The 21,328-nt window shown below is 39.0% G+C and overlaps 1 protein-coding gene across 5 annotated transcripts in view; it reads left to right on the top strand.

Moving 5' to 3' along the window:
- gria1b (glutamate receptor, ionotropic, AMPA 1b) overlaps window positions 1-19,070 on the top strand; it is a 58,518-nt gene extending 39,448 nt beyond the window's left edge. Inside the window, exons 12-16 of one of the 5 annotated variants that reach the window (XR_003274793.1) lie at window positions 6,215-6,413; window positions 6,591-6,838; window positions 10,462-10,576; window positions 11,066-11,180; window positions 13,679-13,813. Coding sequence is in view for 4 of the 5 variants with exons in the window: in XM_026196048.1 (XP_026051833.1) it covers window positions 6,215-6,413; window positions 6,591-6,838; window positions 10,462-10,576; window positions 13,679-13,813; window positions 15,761-15,919 (856 nt within the window). In the remaining variant the exon portion in view is untranslated. Of the gene's footprint in view, window positions 1-6,214; window positions 6,414-6,590; window positions 6,839-10,461; window positions 11,237-13,678; window positions 13,814-15,760 lie in introns of those variants that run through there. The other 4 variants (XM_026196048.1, XM_026196047.1, XM_026196050.1 and 1 more) reach the window with 4 other exon arrangements.
- Window positions 19,071-21,328: the final 2,258 nt, after the last annotated feature.

Raw genomic sequence — 21,328 nt, forward strand, 5'->3', positions numbered from 1 at the left:
TTACATTTTTTTGTCCTAAAGGCAGAACACTACAGGTCTCGATTGAACCAGAATCCAATTCTCACAAAAAATAAATAATATAACGTAGCATTTAAACAATAAATAAATATATTGATTTATTTGATACAGCAAAGATACAATAAATTTATCTAAATTTACAGTTAAAGGATCAACCTGTAGTGGAACTGCCACTAGAGGGCGCACTATCAAAACAATAACAATCGCGTTGTTTGATGGCGCTAAGAAGGAGCAATGAATGATGGGATTTGTTGTCTTCTACCCAACCGCTGACGGCCATCAATCAGATGGAAAGATAAATCATGGATTTAACGTGAGTTCAATGATTTGCGCGAGTAGATTACATACAAAGTCAATGCAAAGACTTGCCTTGTATGCCCCATAATACTAATCTTGTTGATCATTATAATAGCTTATGTTTTCTGTAAATATAGAATCAAAACAACTCACCTGTTGAGTAAAATACAAGCGAGATCGGCATCTCTTTCTAGTTGAAGTTTTCGCAAAGCTACTTCTGCATTTGTCCACGACACTGTTGTCATGTGGTTTCTACGACAGTATAGGCGGTAACAAAGGGGAACTAAAGTCATTGACAGGCGACTGCACTGCCCCATGTCACTGTTTAGAATGGGAATTTTCTCATGATTTACAAGTAGTTGAAAACCATTACAGATATTGTTAGTAATCCGCTGGACAAAATATATAACACTAGCCTAGTGGTTTTTGGATATTTTACTGCAAATATCTTACAAATTGTACCTTTAAGGGATTTATACAAAATATAAATATATACAAATAAAAATACATACATTTTTTGTTAACTGATTTTGTTTGGGTCATCGGATGCCTGTTTTCCACAAGTTAATATTATTCTTTAGGGTCTTAATTAAAAATCTATAACATACTTTTGTTAAAATTTCTCATTGGTAATGTAAAACAACACCATTTTTACCTTGCCAAAAATAGCTCTTTTCACTGCAAGCCGTTTTCTTGCATGCCGGTTTAAATGCTTTAAAAGAGCTCTACTGACTCCGCCCCACTCTTCCGAACCGCTCTCTTAGAGATTTGCAAAGATTCATAAAAAAAAGAAACCTTATACTCGCTTTTTTTTAACGTTAGGTGAAGCCGGATCACGAATTAACATTTATAACACATTTATGTAGATCGGGGTGCATTCCCTTCAAAAACAAATGTAATCAACTGTCTTCAGCGGCGCAGATGTCGGGAGTAATTGACGACTGTTATATTCATTATTACATCCAACAACAAAACACCTAAATTGCTTAGGTCGAAAAATGGCGGACTGATATCAGCTCGTTCAGGGCGGGTCTAAGGTAAGACACCAATCCAGTCTTGTGCTGAAACACTACTGTCAATCAAACTATCGTGGGAGGGGCCTGTCTGTGTGACGTCACACAGTAGAATGGCTTGTTTTGGGAAAGGGGTAATGATTTTAGTAGATAAAAAAAAAACACTGGGTGGATTTTTATTATTATAGGGTACATTATTACGGATCCCCGCACATGACATGCAGGAAAAAAATAGTAGGCTAAATTGTGTGCACGATTTACTAATTCCTTCCCTCAATGTACTAAAACGTGCACACAATTACTATTGCATTCCCTCGATTTACTATTTTTTTCACTCGATTTATAAATAGTGCGCACGATTTACTAACCCGTTCCCTCGATATGCAATAGTAAATCGAGGGAACATAATAGTAATTGTATGCATGTTTTAATACATTGAGGGAACGACTTAGTAAATCGTGCACACAATTTATTTATTTATTTTGTCTTGCATTTCATGTGCGGGCGCCGTACATTATAGTGTGTACACACACTACCCAAACACATTTCAGTTCAAACTACTTGTAAAAGGGCCTGTCGCATGTGATGAACCCTTTCAAAAAGTATCACAGTCCCTCCAAAAATATTAAGCAGTTGTTTTCAACATTGATATTAATAATAACTGTTCCCTTTCAGTCGGTCACTCTCGACGCCACGTCGGTGACCGACGAATATGGGATATCGCACACTTCAGGTTGCACTACCGCTGTCATGTTGCAAGCGGCCAATTCCCCTGTGCGCCTCAGCACTAAAAGAGCATTTCCTAAAGAGCAAATTTCTCTAAAAGAGCTTCACGGGTGCGTCTTTGTAAAGACGATGGATCGTCCTTATAAGGATGCCGTTTCACCCGTGCGTTTCTGGGTGCGGTCGTTACCTGGCAACGGGTGATGGTCACGATCACTGCCTCACATGTCTGGGCTTCGAACACGCTGAGGTGGCTTTTGTGGATGAGTCATGTTCTCACTGCGGGAAAATTACCATCTCGGAGCTGCAAACCAGGCTCCGCTACCTTCAGGGGGGCGGTATCCCATTGCCGCGGCCGCGATCTGGGGTTTGTTCTGGCGGCCGACAGACGAGAAGCACTTCCGGCAGTAGCGCGAGTGGTTTGAGGGTCACAGTGATGGCAAAGCCCGCAGGGAACCAACCCCTATGGGGACCACCACTCCTCTAGCACCTCCGATCCAGTGGAGCAACCCACAGAACACGCTGGGCCCTCTTCAAGGAGCGTACCAGCGGTATCCAGTGGGACTCCCCCCGACCAGATGTCGATCTCAGCATCAGAGGGAGAGCTGTCGGATGATGAGGTGTGCGTGGGAAGCGCGGCACTCACCGGGTCCAAGTTACACCGGCCTGTTGCCAAACCCTCACTCCGTGGTCAGATCTTGCCTTTCTCTGGGCAGGGGTGCCCCTAGAGCAGATCTCCAGGCATGCTGTGGTCCAGCTGATTTGGAGGCGGTTCAGAGCCGATCAGGCAGACCTGTTTGCTGCTCCAGAGACCTCTCACTGCCAGGTGTTCTACTCCCTGACCGAGGGAACTTTCGGCACGGACGCACTGGCACTCAGCTGGCCGCGGGAACTATGCAAGTATGCGTTTCCCCCAGCGAGCCTTCTCGCACAGACATTGTGCAAAGTCCGGGAGGACGAGGAGCAAGTCTTGCTAGTAGCGCCATATTGGCCTACTCAGACCTGGTTCCCCGAACTAGTGCTCCTCTCGACAGCCCCTCCTTGGTCAGTTCCTCTGAGGAGGGATTTACTGACACCATTTGGCACCCACGTCCAGACCTTTGGAAACTCCATGTCTGGTCCCTGGACAGGACACGGAGGTTCTAGGTGACCTATCCCAAGAGGTAGTGAAAACCATCACTTCGGCAAGAGCACCATCTACGAGACACGCTTATGCCTTGAAGTGGAACCTGTTCGTTGAGTGGTGTTCTTCTCGTCGAGAAGACCCCCGAAGATGCCCGATTGCAGTCGTGCTATCCTTTCTGCAGCAAGGGTTGGAGCGAAGGCTGTCTCCCTCCACCCTCAAAGTCCAGGTTGCGCTATTGCTGCGTACCATGACCACGTGAATGGGAAGTCTTTGGGTAAGCATGACCTCATCATCAGGTTCCTTAGAGGGGCCAGGAGGTTAAATCCATCCCAGCCCCCCTGTATACCCTCTTGGGACCTGTCTCTAGTGCTTAAATCACTACAGCAGGGCCCATTCGAGCCTTTGCATTCAGTTGAGCTAAAGTTTCTTTCATTGAAAACTCTGCTCCTGCTTGCACTGGCCTCCATCAAGAGGGAGGACCTGCATGCATTTTCGGTTGACGATTCGACGATTCGGGCTTATCAGGCTCAGGGTGTGCCCTGCCTGTTCAGGTTACGAGCTCACTCAACTAGAAGTGTCGCATCCTCCTGGGCGCTGGCTCGTGGCGCCTTGCTGACAGATATTTGTAGAGCTGCGGGATGGGCGACCCCTAACACGTTCGCTAGGTTCTATAGCCTTCGTGTAGAGCCGGTATCCTCCTGTGTTCTCACCTCAAACGGGTAGTGGCACTGAGAGGCCCGGTTAGTGTCGGCTTGCTTAAACCACTCCAGAGTGTCCGTACTGTAGACCCTGTTGAGCTCCTCCATCACCCTAAGCAGCTGGACACGGCGGAACGTCCGGCGCCAGACCTTCATGATGAATCCGTGAGAACCATGGAAGGGTGGGTTTCATTTTGAGACCTAAGCGGTACTCGTATGTGTATAGTCCATGGTATAGCCTTAGAGCCCGTGTTTCCCCGGCAGACTTCTGCCTTCTCAAGAGGGTTTTAATCACCTCAAATTTCTCCATATACTCCTAAACGGTTGCTATATGTGTATTTGCCTCCGAGACCTCCTTTGGGAAGGATGGGGCTTCCGCAGCGTCCCGGCTCCAAGCGGACTGGGTACGTTTTCCCAGTGTTATCCAATCTCACCCAGTGAGGTAGTGCTTTGACAACGGTGAGTGGAGCTACTTGTTCTGAGCTCCGGCCTACACCTAATAGGGGCGCAGGCGGCTCGCACAGGGCACTGGAAGGGGCAGCACCCATGGCGCTTTGATAGGGATCCCATATTCGTCATATTAAAGGGAACGTCTCGGTTACGTATGGTAACCCTCGTTCCCTGAAGGAGGGAACGGAGACGCCACGTCCCGTCGCCATGGTTGCTGTACCGCCGCTGAGCTGCCGGGTTCCCAGCTCGGCTCCTCAGCAAAAACTGGTATGCATTGCACCTGCTGCCCTCTTATACTCACGCAGTGATCAGCAACAGCTGGATGCAATAATTGCATGCCAACGTGCATTGGCTCGTTTAGTTTACACTCGAAGTAGATTGGTCTATCGAAGCGATATCCCATATTCGTCGGTCACCGACGTGGCATCTCCGTTCCCTCCTTCAGGGAACGAGGGTTACCATACGTAACCGAGACGTTTATTGAGCACCAAACAAGCATATTAGAATGATTTCTGAAGGATCATGTGACACTGAAGAATGGAATAATGATGCTGAAATTAATTGCAATTACATGTATAAATTAGTGTTTATAAATGTATCAGAATAAAAACAGTTATCTTACAATCTAATCATATTTTACAGTATTTCTGTTTAATACTGATTTTTTAATCAAATTTAATTATTTTTTTCCCCCACTAAGTAATTTTTTTTTTTTTACTAACTAACATTCAATATCTAACATGTATTAACATTCCAACAAGGTTCCAACAAGTTCTCCTTTATAATGCAGGGCATTTTGCTTCCCTATAAAAATTCAAAGTGGTTTATTGGCCCCTTTAATATAACTGATAATATCATTGGAAGCTGTGAAGAGAATATATTTCCCCTGAAAGTGAAAAAGGGTGGAATTGCATGTATTGGAAAGTAGAACTTTAGTGCAAGCTTGGCAGAACAGGATCTTTGATTAAATTTAAACCTTTTTTTCTCTCAAGGTTTTCAATGTTTGAGGCACTGAGATCAATAGACATTTATTGAGAAGTCACAGATCAAACCAGGCCATGTCTTCTGGACAAAAACATGCAGGGTTATGCCTTAATTTGTTATTATTATTATTTTTATTATTATTATTTATTACACAAGCAAGTTCATTTTGCCTTACAACAGGGAGGCATTTCATTTACTCAGCTTACAAATGCTGACTTGTGCATTACTCGAATCCATGAGAACAAGCTGTTTTCTCAATTTAAATCACTTTCGATGTGGATATTATTGCACCATTGAATATATAAAAAAATAAATATAACAATCTTAATTTCTTTGGTGTGTTTTTAAAATACTGGGAATCATTCTTGCAAACTGGCAGCTCTCATAAACTGCTTGTAATTTCTGAAATGTGGCTTTAAAAAAAACCCATATTTTCTCAGTATCTATAACAGCAGCATATTCCATTTTAATGCATCCAGCAGCTCTTTGAGGAAAGCAACACGATTTTACATTACATTTTTAAGATTTTTAAGTTTATTCTAACCGTAGCCGTCCTCCAGTCCTTCATTAAGCTCATAATAAGTGATGTTTCAGACATTTTGATGATGATACAGTTCTGATGATAATTAAATTCTGCAATACAGAGGCTGAAAATGACTTTGCTTTTGTTTAAATCCTGATCAGGATCTGATTTATAACTAGATCAGCCATTAAGAAGCCCTTTCTTCATCATATATGCCTGCTGATAAAGTAATTAATTTATTAATTAAACGTTATCTTTCCACTTTGTGCACAGCTAGAAATAAAAATCGCATTAAAAATGGGACTCTTCATTATGAGCCTAATTCGATAGAGATCACTAAATTATTATAGGCTGTTAACCACCTGTGTACTTTTTCCCACAGATCTCTCTCTGGTCGTATAGTTGGAGGTGTGTGGTGGTTCTTCACTCTGATTATCATCTCCTCCTACACAGCCAACCTGGCTGCCTTCCTCACTGTGGAAAGGATGGTGTCACCCATCGAGAGTGCCGAGGATCTGGCTAAGCAAACAGAGATTGCCTATGGGACTCTGGATGGAGGATCCACTAAAGAGTTTTTCAGGGTAAATGGGAAGTACTTCACTATACTCTTGAAAAAGAGGTGCAAAAATGATATTTTCATTAGAACCCTCAAATATTGTGCCTTAGGTTTATTTATTTCAGGATTCTATTATTTAAATAGAACACTGTAAATGTCTTGGTCCTTTTGATCAATCTAACCTTATTATATCCATCCCCAGAGATCGAAGATTGCAGTATTTGAGAAGATGTGGTCGTACATGAAGTCTGCAGAGCCTTCTGTATTTGTCAAGACGACAGATGAAGGTGTCGTGCGGGTGAGGAAGTCCAAAGGGAAGTATGCTTATCTGCTGGAGTCCACAATGAACGAATATATTGAGCAGCGCAAACCATGTGACACCATGAAGGTGGGAGGAAACCTGGACTCAAAGGGCTATGGAGTAGCCACACCCAAAGGATCTGCCCTGAGGTACACCTGAGCCTCCTAATAGTTCAGAAATGTATTCTTTTTTGACAATGATTATGATTCATGTAAAGTCTGAGGGTTTACACTGGAGAGATGAGAGCATTAGATATACTTGTAGCTGAAGTTTGTAGGGTTTCTCCTGCATGTATGTATGTATATATATATATATATATATATATATATATATATATATATATATATATATATATATATAGGTGCATCTCAATAAATTAGAATGTTGTGAAAAAGTTTATTTATTTCAGTAATTCAACTCAAATTTAAAAACTTTTATTAAATAAATTCAGTGCACATATTTTTTAGTAGTTTAAGTCTTTGGTTCTTTTAAATTTAATGATTTGGCTCACATTTAACAGAAACCCACCAATTCACTATCAACAAATTAGAATATGGTGACATGCCAATCAGCTAATCAACTCAAAACACCTGCAAAGGTTTCCTGAGCCTTCAAAATGGTCTCTCAGTTTGGTTCACTAGGCTACACAATCATGGGGAAGACTGCTGATCTGACAGTTGCCAGAAGACAATCATTGACACCCTTCACAAAGAGCCACAAACATTCACAGAGTGCTGTAACCAATCATGTTAACAGAAAGTTGAGTGGAAGGAAAAAGTGTGGAAGAAAAAAAAGATGCACAACCAGCCGAGAGAACCAGAGCCTTATGAGGATTGTCAAGCAAAATCGATTCAAGAATTCAAGTGAACTTCACAAGGAATGGACTGAGACTGGGGTCAAGGCATCAGGAGCCCCCTCACACAGACGTGTCAAGGGATTTCGATACAGTTGTCGTATTCCTCTTGTTAAGCCACTCCTGAGGCGTCTTACCTGGGCTAAGGAGAAGAAGAACTGGACTGTTTCCCAGCGGTCCAAAGTCCTCTTTTCAGATGAGAGCAAGTTTTGTAATTAATTTGGAAACCAAGGTCCTAGAGTCTGAGGAATGGTGGCGAAGCTCATAGCCCAAGTTGCTTGAAGTCCAGTGTTAAGTTTCCACAGTCTGTGATGATTTTGGGGTGCAATGTCATCTGCTGGTGTTGGTCTGTTGTGTTTTTTTGAAAACCAAAGTCACTTTAGCCATTTACCAAGACATTTTGGAGCACTTCATGCTTCCTTCTGCTGACCAGCTTTTTGAAGACGCTGATTTCATTTTCCAGCAGGATTTGGCCCATACCTACACTGCAAAAATCACCAAAAGTTGGTTTAATGACCGTGGTGTTGGTGTGCTTGACTGGCCAGCAAACTCACCAGACCTGAACCCCATAAAGTATCTACGGGCTATTGTCAAGAGGAAAATTAGAAACAAGAGACCAAACAATGCAGATGAGCTGAATGCCACTGTCAAAGAAACCTGGGCTTCCATACCAACCTCAGCAGTGCCACAAACTGATCACCTCCATGCCACACCAATTTGAGGCAGTAATTAAAGCAGAAGGAGCCCCTACCAAGTATTGAGGACATGTACAGTAAATTAACATACTTTCCAGAAGGCCAACAATTCACTAAAAATGTTGTATTTTTTATTATTTTTTATTGGTCTTATGAAGTATTCTAATTTGTCGAGATGAATTGGTGGGTTTTTGTTAAACGTGAGCCTAAATCATCACAATGAAAAGAACCAAAGACTTAAACTATTTCAGTGTGCATTGAATTTATTTATAAAACGAGTTTCACAATTTGACCTTTTATATTGTTTGTTATTAAAAGATTTTTAAATTAATGCATTATTAATGTTAAATTAAATTAGACTTTGTCTTTGCCAGAAAGTTCAAGTTTATCATTTTTCAAAGAAGCATCTCCTCTGTAACCTCTCATTTTGTGTTGACTGGAATTAGTTATGATTGTCTGTGTTTATGTTCTGTACCATCAGCCAAATTTGTACTCTTGTGTCTTATAATTCCATCATCAAGTCGAACATTTTTCATGTTTATGTGTAAATACCATGTCTCATTGTGCTTGTGCATCTCACTACAATGACTAAATGCATTCCAGTACTTTTCTTTATAACCTTTATACATGAATCAAAGAACACATACTTGCAAATCATTCTGACCACAACGGCCCACAAACCCCATTTTCTTTAAATGATAAATCTGAATTAAAAAAGAGAATGCGTGCCTGTTCACAGTAGAATATGATTATAGGAAACTATAGGAGACTCAATAAAAACACTATCATTGCTCACCACGGCTGCAACTATTTGATAAAAAAAAAATATATATATATATCAGTAATATTTTGAAATATCAATATATTGTTTTAAAATGTAATTTGTTCTTGTGATAGCAAAACCTATTTTCAGCCGTCTTCAGTGTCAAATGATATTTCATAAATGATCTGATATGCTCTTTTGATGCGCAAGAAACATTTCTTATTATTATCAATGCTGAAAATACCGTATTTTTCGGAGTATAAGTTGCACCGGACTATAAGTCGCATTTATTTAGAACCAAGAACCAAGAGAAAACATTACCGTCTACAGCCGTGAGAGGGCGCTCTATATTTTCAGTGTAGACTACAGGAACACTGAACAGCATAGATCGCCCTCTTACGGCTGTAGACGGTAATGTTTTCACTTGATTCATTTCTCTTTTTCGAAATTTATTTTGATATACAAGTCACACCTGACTATAAGTCGCAGGACCAGCCAAACTATGAAAAAAAGTGCGACTTATTGTCCGGAAAAATACGGTAGTTGCGCCGCTTAATATTTTTTGTGGGTTACTGTGAAATCTTTTTTTTTTATTAATGCATCCTGTACACATAAAATATTGATTATACAAAAATGAGGCACACACAGATAAATAAAAGGAAATTCTTAGAGTACGCAGTTTTTCACTTGTAGAAAACAGAGCAGTTCCAGTCCAGAGCTAATTAACGTACTGACCATCGACTTCTTCACCATCTATCTCTCAAAGTCTCCTCTCATGAGCTCCATTTGACCATGTTGAGATGGTCTTCCCCCTCATTATCCTTCCAGACATCCTTGTTGTCTTGTGTACCCTGCAGATTTCAGATTAATGTCCATGGATGAAGTCTGGCTTTGTTTTAGTCATCCATAAGCACACCGGCCTCTTTCTCCCCCAGTCTCGAGGGGTGCAGAAAGAAGTCAGGGATTTTACAGAGACAGACGCCGTCACAAGTGAGAATGGGACGCATTAAGAACGCTCTGGGTTTGATTGCAGCGGTGGGATTCTTAAAATACAGTATGTGCAGTGTGCTTCAACCGCATCTACGGCGTAACAGATTATCCAGAGCTAATCTACAGAAATATTGACTGGGAATACTGGGAATCCTCTTACCATGGGGCTTAAATCCAGAGCATTGCTAATTCGTCCCGTTTACTCACTCACAATCCGGGTCTTGCTTGGTAAAATCTCTCATAATTTAGTCACAGTACTTTTTTTGTTTTTTTTTACACTTGTTAAAGCACAACACAAGACAACTAATATTACATCAACAAGCCCAGCAGAGCTAGGCACACAGTCAGATCAGTTTTATGTTCTGTTCACTTCCTCTACGACTTAATAGACTCACTTTTATTTGACACAACCTCTGCCTCGCCGTATCATATCACCAATGCTGACCCAGCTTATTTTATTATCATTTCAAGAAACCCAGTAAACCTGGCAGTGTTAAAACTGAACGAGCAGGGCCTGTTGGACAAATTGAAAAACAAATGGTGGTACGACAAGGGAGAGTGTGGCAGCGGAGGAGGTGATTCCAAGGTCAGCCCCAATATGAGCTATCCGGCGGGTAACCAGCACCTTGGATGGGGTAACCGGCAACTTCAATTACCAAACACCTCGGCTGCCATTGTATGCTAACTGAAAATATTCCAACCTGAAGTGGGTTTTATTTTAATGCGATTGGAACGTTTCAATGATTGGCGGTCGTTTGAGCATCAAACTCAAAGCTGTGCAAATCCGAGTGTTTCCGATCTCTTGCCGGTTACCCAAAGTGATATAGTAATACACATCTTGCCGTAGGGAGAAAGGTCACAAAGCTAGATGGAGTATTAATGCATATCACTTTGGCAGTGACAGTTTTCCAACTCTGTGACTGTGCTGTTCTTTTTCCTGTTTTTGTTTTCTTTTCTATTTACCTGTAGACTTTTAGAACACATCAGAACGTAATTATGGGTGTATGTTTGCTTAAATGCTGAATAACATAAGATAACATGGGTAATGTTATTTATGTTATTTTCCTGGTTGAAGAATTCCTGTAAACCTAGCGGTGTTGAAACTCAATGAGCAAGCCGTCTTAGACAAACTGAAAAACAAATGGTGGTACGATAAGGGGGAGTGTGGAAGCAAGGACTCCGCCAGAAAGGTCAGTTCACTCATTGGTCCTTTCCCTCACTTAGAGATCCTTTACTAGAGCTTTACTAAAGGCCCTGTCCTCTTCTCTCTCAGACACGCGCCACAGCCAACGCTCTGTCTCCAGTCTGCCATTTACCCACAGACTTGTGCGCTCTGTCATCATGTTGCTGTCTGGCCCTTATTACTTCCCACATTACAAAATAGATGTGATGCTTGTGGTGTATTTATAGAAATAGGCAACGTGTTTTATTTTTTTCTCCACTCACTTCAGTGCTTCTGCATGGGCACTTGGTTCTTCACTTGCGCTTTTCCAAATTATTGAGCTTTTCTGGCTCATTAGCTCTCATTCACTGCGTTCATACATATCTGTGCCTAAAACTTGAGTGCAAAACACTCGTACATCATGCATTCGTCAATAAGTTTTAGAATTCGTCACTAAGAATTAAAGTTTGAGGATAAAACCAATTGAAATCTCATGTATGCAAAAATCTGACTCTGGATTAAACTGTATATTATATTATATTATATTATATTATATTATATTATATTATATTATATCTTTTCATAAACAATTGCAACCAAATGCATTATAAGGTTTGTTTGTCATGGTTTAATGCACTATACTTTCTAAATGTGTAACAATGAATAGATAGATAGCATTATAACTTATTATAACTGTGATTAAATTTATTTATGAGATCCTGAAATGCATCATCAGGTGCATTATAAAGTATGGTTAATGCATTAAAAAGACTTTTTATAATACATTATACATAAAGGCTGTGAGTAAAGTGTTAACTACTTTTTATATAAAAACATAAAATGTTTTAGAAATGTGTGCATTCAGAAAGTATATAAAGGTCTATTCAAATTCAGCGTGTTGTGAGGTTATTCTTTTAAATCATCACCACAGTTGGATTTAATCATTATATTTTCATTATATTTTTCTGGTAGTTACCCAAAAAGAACAACAAGAATATATATATAATTACTTACAAATTATATTATTATAATTACTTTTAGATACATCTTAGCAGTTACATCTGTCTTAAACTATAAATAAGTAAATATAAATATAATATTAATACAAAAAGAGGAGGATAATGAGTATTAACCTAAAAAAAAAAAAAAAAAAAAAAACTTTAGTGTTAAATAGTAGTTAAATTATCTTACATTTCACCAGAATACTACAATTATATATATTTATAATTATATATTATTTTGAATTATGCTACTATTAGATGTATGTTAACTACATTCTGTTATTCCGGATATTATTATTGAATTTATACAATAATTTATAGAAGTAAGAAGGAAAGAGAGATTCTAGGTGCTTGCATTCAAGGTGACAATACTTTTGTATACATATAAAATCAATATAATTTATGAAAATAAATCGGTATGAAAATATGAGTAGTAGTTGTTTGGTGTTATTTTCTCTTCATGGTATCAGGTATCTCCTAAATTCCTCCTCATAACAACAGCGACATATAAAACCTTAAGCCATCCATCTATCTCAGCATGAGTAAATGGCAGTCTGGAGAGAAAAGTGTTGCCATGAAATGCCCTCTAACTGGATTGCTCTTCCCCTTAAGAGTCCTTCAATGCTGTCTCTGTCCAAAGACAATGTGCATGCCAATGGATGAGACCGCAATACGGTTGCCAAACAGATGCATGTCATTGACTCCCACCACCCCTGACTTGACGTCTCTGCCACCAGAGACAGAAAGAGATGCCAAAGGCTCTCAGTTATGACCTTTGGATGAGAAACCTTAAAACACAGAATCAAGACATTTTATAAACACGACCTGCATGGCTATACACAGTGGTGGCCAAAATGATTAGTATTTCCACCCATCAGTTTTTTCTATGTTTTGCTGTAGCGTGTCAGTAGATTATTACAATTGATGGCAAAATGAATGTTTGGAAATATAAACTGATATTTTCTACTGACACACTACAGCAAAAGATAGAAATAACTGACTTCAAACCATTTTTTAGCTGGTGAACATACGAGTGTTTTAATCATTTTGGCCACCACTGTACCTGCATGGTTTAAATAAAACACTATATATTTTATATAGAGGTATAAAGTAGATATAGTTAAAATGTAAAAAGGGAGTTATATTGATTTGATATTTTATTATTAAATATAATTAAAAAAATATATATTTATAATGCTTTGTTAAACATTAAACCACTATGCAGAGACAGCTAGAATTTACAGAAAGATTAATGTTTGTTCCAAGCTTGCAACTGACGCATGCATTTGCATGATTTAGGCAGTTATTTTTTATTGCCAAGTCATTTTATATACTGCAACAGAATGAATGCTATGAGTTATCAACTTAAATATGTTGTGAATGAATAAGTATCTAGATTTGATGTGTATATTATATCTTAGATCTGTGTTTATTGAGTAGATGTGCTAGAAAGAGATAATGTATGTTTATGTGTTTGTGTGACAGATCTCACTGCGAGTGTTTGATTGTCGTCTCTGATCTGCAGGATAAGACCAGCGCTCTGAGCCTCAGTAATGTGGCTGGAGTTTTCTACATTCTGATTGGTGGGCTTGGGCTGGCCATGCTGGTGGCCCTAGTTGAGTTCTGTTACAAATCCAGAATTGAGTCGCGGAGGATGAAGGTGTGTAAAAACTATGACAATCCACCCCATTTGGCATCTACAGCCAGTATGTGTAATATTTAGATCTCTCCACATTTAATTATGGGCTTTGTGTTTGGCTCTTATAATGTTTTATAACTGCTATCGTATACTGACCTCACTTTCTCCGGGGGATCTGGCAGAGGAACGTGTTGGCATTTAAGAGGTAATTGTGGGTGGGTGAACATCATACTACCCACTGCGCCTCTTACTAATCCTGGAGCGCATTGCTCTTGACGCTTACAAAATTAAGAAGAATACAGTGACTTATATAGATTTAATTTCTCACCACCCATGTGGTGACTCATAATTTTCCTTTAGGGTCCTTCAAAGGGGAAATCTGAGCAGTTATTTTTAAGACGTGGTTTATGAAACACATGGAGTTGCCTAAATATATATTTCAGAGAGCATCCAGGAACAGCAATTTTTTTAAATCTAATTGATTATCATGATTACTTTCCACATGAAATGGCTTAGGTAGAGTTTCCTTTCATGTTGATATTTTTTATTAAAATAGGATGTTTGGGCGGGACATATGAAATTAGAACTTTTATGTTCTGTGGAACATAAAAAATGATTGTTGGTGTGATATAGTGTTGTTTCAAGTTCATAATCTTTGTACGGACAAAATCAGACATATTTTGCAATTAATTAAAGGGTTAATAACAAAATGTAAAGTTTTAGTAATAGTTCAGCCAAAAATTTTGTTGGCTGAACATTTACTTACCCTAAGGCCATCCAATATTGAGCTTGTTTATTTATCAGAAATTAAGCATTACAACACTAGCACACTTGTGGATCCTCTGGAGTGAATGGGTGCCGTCAGAATGAAAGTCTAAACATCTGATAAAAACATCTAAATAAAGTTTTATAAAATCAATCTCCTGTTGTCCTCTCACATCAAAATCCACTGACATTTTTGTTTAGAACTATTTTGGACTGTTTTCACTTGTAAACAGTGCTTGATCTTTATATGACATATTTCTCTCCTGATTCAGAAAAGATTACTTTTCACATGAGAAAGCAATAATATTGATAGAGGACTCATCTGAAGTTAAAAATGTCATCATGGATTTTTATTTATTACTATTAACACGCAGCTTTTTGCTTCACAAGACATTAACTGATGGACTAGAGTTGTGCTGATTACTTCTGGATTATTTATGTTTTTAACAGCTGTTTGAACTCTCATTCTGACGGCACCCATTCACTCCATAGCATCCACTCGTGAACAAGTGGTGTAATGCTAAATTTTTCAGATTTACAGATTTTCTCATTTACATATTGGATAACTTGAGGGTGAGTTAATATTTAGCAGATGTTCATTTTTATGTAAACTATTCCTTTAAGTGTAACACCGCTAAATATTTTTACCATGCATTTTGTGTCACACCATCTTCTTCAGCGACATGCCACTCTTCTCTCTTCATTCTTCAAGTGTTAAGACATTACAATCACAGAACAGCCACATTTAGAATATCACAGCAACAAATCGTTGTTGCTTGCAGGCCAATTAGTCTGCATCAGCCCGGGCAACATAATCCCAAGCAATCCACTGAAGTGTGCTGGATTTAAATCATTTATTCGTCAAGGATGTACAAGCCAACATCCACATCATTAGCTCCAGTTTCAAGCCTACAGGATTTCATTATGTAAAATTGCTACATAAGAGAGTGGCTCCGAATTAGTGTGGCACTGGACTCATCATTGCGGCACTTGATGGCTGTTATTTTTCACCATTTTTTATCATGAATCATTGCCTGCACTGGCTGGAGCAAATCCTCAGATCAAATGAATTGTGTTTTTACGTAATTGGGGTCAGAGCTGGCGTAAACAGTTTGCTGGCTTCTTGTTTTGCCGTTTGTGTTGCAATGCCTGTGCAGTGTGCACAGCTGTCTGAGCAGATTCTTTGTGTTTCTTTTCTCCTAGCAAATCATTGATGCGGCCATGCTCAGCTCCACACTGACTAGGATGGGCAGCGGAGGTGAGAACGGACGTGTGATGGCCCATGATTTCCCCAAATCGGCACAAACTCTGCCGTGTATGGGCCAGGCGGCCGCCATGGGCCTCAGCACCACTGGGATGTAAACAGCCATCAGCCTCTCCGAGATCAGGGGACATCAGGAGACCGATGGAAAGAGTGGGAGAGGACATGAGAGACACAGCAGCGTACCACTCACCTGCCACTGAAGTACTGCCAGATGGATTCATGGAAAACACTGCTCTCCAAATCAAATTAGATCAGGAGGGAGGAAAATCACTTTTCTAATATTAAGATGTCTTTTTTTTTTTTTTTGGAACTTCTCCGGTGCAATAAGGAGACCATGTGTGAGGTGTTTTTGAATGAAGCATCATTTTTGACAAAACTGAGAAATTTCCCTCTATCTCATAAATGACTGACAATTGAACTGCTGTTTCCAGTTGCGCTCATTTTGTTCTTTTCATCTGCCTTATGATATATCTTTGACACACATCTCTGTTTGAACATTTTTGCCCAAAGTATTCTTCAACCATAGTTACATCAGTATTTATCAAATAGGAATAGTTCACCCAAAAATAAATATTTGCTCTCTAACTTGTGTTGTGGATGAATAATTTTCTTCATGGAAACAAATTCTGAGAAATCTTTCCATTGCATCACTCGCTCGCCATTGAATCCTCTGCAGTGGATGGGTGCCGTCAGAATTAGAGTTCACAAGTAATCCACATGACTCCAGTCCATCATTTAATGTCTTGTGAAACAACACGCTGTGTTTGTAATAAAATAAATTCTCATTCTGATGGCACCCATTCACTCCATTATTGGGCAAGTGATATAATGCTACATTTCTTCAGTTCTGTTCCTATGAAGAAACAAACACATCTACATGCTGAATAACCTAAGGGTGAGTATATATTTTTAAGCAAATTTTCCTTTTTGGGTAAACTGTTCCTTTGAAGGGAAGTGTGAAATTTCTGAGTCATACTGGCAAAAATAATGACTTCTGTCTGACACTGGTTGGACAAACAAATAGTCCTGTACTAAAATCTAAGTTTTAGGATGTTCACTACAGACGTCAAGTATTAATCTGGGAAAGGATAAAGTATTTTAAAGGGATAGTTCACCCAAAATGTATAATTCTGCTTTATTTTCTCACTCGCATGTTGTTCCAAATCTGACTTTTTGTGGAATGCATATTAGAACCCCCACAATGTTTTAATTTCCCTTGACTGTCATTTTACGGACAAAACAATTCAAACATTCTACAAAATGTCTTCTTTGTTCCACAAAAGAGAAAAAATAAAAATAAAGGTTTGGAACGACATGAGGGTGAGGAAAATAATGACAGAATTGACATTTTTGGATCAACTATCCTTATTCCATTGCAAAAGTTATACACTTCACCTTTAAGAAACAGTTATGAATGAAATTAAATGTTTGTTTGTTGTCGTCCAATGAAAGCTAGTGAGTGTGCTAAATCAGTGTGTCCCCTTCATTGCACGGTCTACAAATGTCTTCCTTTCGAACCAGTTTGATTGGCAAGCCTCTCCAGGGAAGGTGAGTTCTTCCATAGGTTCGGAGAGGCTGATTACCAGTCCTGTCATTGTTACTGCTGTAGCTTATAGTCTCACCCTTCACTTACGAACACTTCAGATCGATCACTGCTTTCTCGTCCATGCTGCTCGATATAGTCTGAGTTAAAGGGGGTATAGGCTATGCAGCTCCACGTTTTGTGTTCCTGTTTTGCCACTTCCATTCTGTCTTCCTTTCTTGGCTTACGACATTTTTCTGTTGAAGTAGCTGATGATATGTATAGTACATCATTCCACACTCAGCCGTTAATGAGTCCCGTGTACACAGATGCGACAGTATCAACAAATTTAAGGGCAGCATGAGCACGCAGGAGACCGTCGACTTAGAAGCCCTAAAACTTATGTTTGTAATATTGCCATTGTAATAACAGTTGAAATATTGTCATGTAAACACCAATTCCATGAAAAGTATTTTATGGAAATCTGCCTAATCGCTGACACACAGACAACAACATAAATTGTTCATGCTGTGAGATTAATAGGGCGATTTAATAGCCTGACTCTAACAGTCCATTTGAGAGAAACAAAGCTCGGTGGCGATGGCTTGTTTGCTTCAGTCGTTGTTTTATGCTGTAATAAAATGAACCCGCTTCTGGATACATAGACAGGCAACAAATGATGTCAGTAACAAATGATGATATCCAAGCCTATTGAATCTCGAATCCTGAGTTTCGAAGTGCCATATCTGGCCTTGTGCTTCTCTACCAGACTGGACGCGCTGATTCAAGCAAGGTGGTAGATGGCAATGCAAGAGATGAACTGTAATAGACTGATCATCAGAAACTATAAACGAGTAGAGAGGTGAAACTGAATGTCAATACTCTAAGCACAAGATCTTCATTCAGCCATTCAGGAGAACTTTCTCTCACCACTGAGGCTCTGTCGGGAGCTTTTCTCTCTTTGTATCCTTCCTCAATACTTTGCCATTGGACCTTCAGTGGTTATACACTGTCTGTCCTTTTTATTGCCAATTCCATTTGTACAAAATAGAGAGAATCGACCATAACATGACATGGAACATTTGTGCTGGCAAAACAGTGCTCTGTGGCCTTTGTTTTCCATTCGATGGGTTATTCGTTTCGTTTATTATATTTTGAATGACTTCTGGTCTTGTATTTAAAGTGAAATTCTGTATTTGGGTGTTTCTTTGGTTGGTTTTGCACTACTGGTCTCAAATAGGGCTGTTTATCGATTAAACATTTTAATCGAATGAGTCACGATATTCACATACTGTATATCCATGTTTCCTGAGAAAGAAAGAAAATATATTTGAATATATATGAATTTATTAATTAATCATTTAAAATAGCAACATTATTGTGGCATGATAGCTTTAAATAGACTTTACACAATGTGATTTATATATTGTCATTAAGTCAGTATATGTCTTTTTCTTTTATTATTATTCATACGATCGAACATGAGCACTCGTCAATCTGCCTGAGGAAAGTTTTCTGTTACTGTTTTTCAGCATTGTGTTCATTTTATTATTGCTTATTTGATTTAACCAGTAAAAGATCTTATTACCTTGACAGCCCTATACTTCAGCCCTCCTCTTTTTCACAGTCACTTCACAAAATACCTTTTAAAAACAGCAGCAAGATGTAACAGCAAAGAAATCAGCGTGTTGACAAGGAAATTCAGAAATAAACTTTTTCTTACTGAACGCTTTTTGTTTCCTATCAAAATTTCTGCTTTTTGACATACGTGTCTATTCTCTTTGTCGCTCTCTGTTCTTAACTAGTTAACATTTGCATTTGTTTTAAGGATGAATGATGCCAGATCTAGATTGACGTGATCTACCTCTTCTGTTACTTCTCATCAGATGAATTCATGTCCACGACTGAGCTGCACTGATACAGAACATCTTGTTTGAGCACTGTTGGCTTTCAGAGTGCTGTATTGATCTCGATAAATGCCACATTTGTTCTCTTCCTTCTGTTTCCCCATAGGCCTGGCCTTTCACTCACTCACTTCCAGCAGAATAGCTCATACTTAAGACATAGAAAGTGCCAGAGGCTTTCGTGCATTTGCAAAGTGTTCAGAAATTCAGCACTATCTGAACTCCACTAACTGTGTGACTACAGGTATACATTCATCTCTGAGAGCTGAAGCTGAGAAGTTTTGTATTTAGGGTTATATTGAGGTGCCTACATTTAAGAGCCAGCTTTAATTGCAGTCCTGTTTGATGTCGTTAAAGGGGTAGTTCATCCAAAAAATGAAAATTCTGTTATCACCTACACAGCCTTTACAAGATGCATGAATTTCTCTCTTCTGCTGAACACAAAAGAAGATATTTTGAATTTGAAGAATACTGGTAACCGAACAGTTGCTGGTAGCCATTGACTCCCATAATGTGGAAAAAAAAAATACAATGGCTACCAGCAATTGTTACCAATATTCTTACATTTGTCAAAAGATGGGATGGGATCTGGAAAGGTCCTAGAGCCGGGATTCGAACTTAGGACACTCATAGCAATGGTACATGAGGCTATTGGTGCCAACGAAAATTCAGTTATTATTAATAATAATTTTATCTGAAATGCATGTAGCCTAATGAGTGTAAAAGCTATAGCAACATTTCATGTTATAAAAGCCATTTTAAATGTCTGTATCAAAGGACACAACACCAAAGTCAGATCTGACTGAAACCTCCCTAAGACCTTAAAAAAAAAAAAAAAAAAAAATCAGTTATCCTAAAACAGTTGCTATGCCAACCCTAGCACTTCCCATGCCTTAACTTGGGAAAGAGCCTCAGTGTTACCAACTTCTCTCCGTAAGCTGTTTTTCACATCATTGACTTCTGCATCTTTCATATTCAAACAAGCAGATTGCCTCCGAAATTCTTTATTGGGAGCTAAGTGGAAATAAAAACATGAATACTAATATCAAAGTGTCCAGTATGTTTACTAAGATTCACTCTGGACGCATTGCATTGCGAGAGAAAAGACTTAATTATAACATTTAACGCAAAAGATGCATGCTATTCACAAGCCCAAAGGCAAGAGAGGGTTTATACATGAATAATAAAGTCACCTGCAGACATCAGACTTTCAATGGATGACATGCACGCTGAAGTCTGATATCTATGACAATTTTAATGACCATAATCTGGCTAGTGCCCTTGTCATTATTGATGTTAATTCGTGCTGATTGACATGGCCATCTGACCTACTAATAATAACCTCATCCAGTCCTGTTCTGTTATTGAAATGATGTTCTCTACCTATCTGTTCTATGAAAGAGGAGCTGTGCCGGGGAACAACATCAGCTCTCTGTGTGGCTGTATGAATTGTTTTTCAGAGCTTGTGTGGGAGGCAGCAACCAAGAGTAGCGCTCGGTTTTGAATGATCATGGTAATTAGTGCAAGGCACACACTGAACAAAAAGCCATCTTGAAAATGGAGCATGCACAGACAAATTAAAGCAGTGCATTGCGATGATTGAAATGTTTTCCATTCTCATCTCTCTTTCAATTGGCTAATCTGACATTTGCATGGGCAGGATGGGAAAGGTATGCTGAGACAACACTGGTAACTTTATATCACGGTTTCGTTGTTTGTTGAAGAAAAGGAGAAGTAAAACGACAGGTTTATAAGCTCAAGCATCCATAATTTGGAGTAGGCCTATTGATTTAATAGAAGAATGAAACTGAATTGACCTGTTAACTCTAAAAACATTGTTTATTTAACCCTTTTTAGCCCCCGTCTGGATTCTAATGAATTTATAATGTCTTCCAGCTTATCCATACAATCACATTGGAGATTTTGTTTAGATGGACTGGCAGAGCAAAACAAAAGTCCTATTCCACCTTGTGTGACCTTTAAAATGGATAGTTTAAAGGAAATTTCTCGACAAGAAGCCAACTTTATCACCACTTCAGATGATTTTTTCTTCGCCTGCAATTGAATAGCAGGGTTGAAGC

This window comes from Carassius auratus, chromosome 21 (assembly GCF_003368295.1).
Source record: "Carassius auratus strain Wakin chromosome 21, ASM336829v1, whole genome shotgun sequence".
NCBI classification, from domain to species: Eukaryota; Metazoa; Chordata; class Actinopteri; order Cypriniformes; family Cyprinidae; genus Carassius; species Carassius auratus.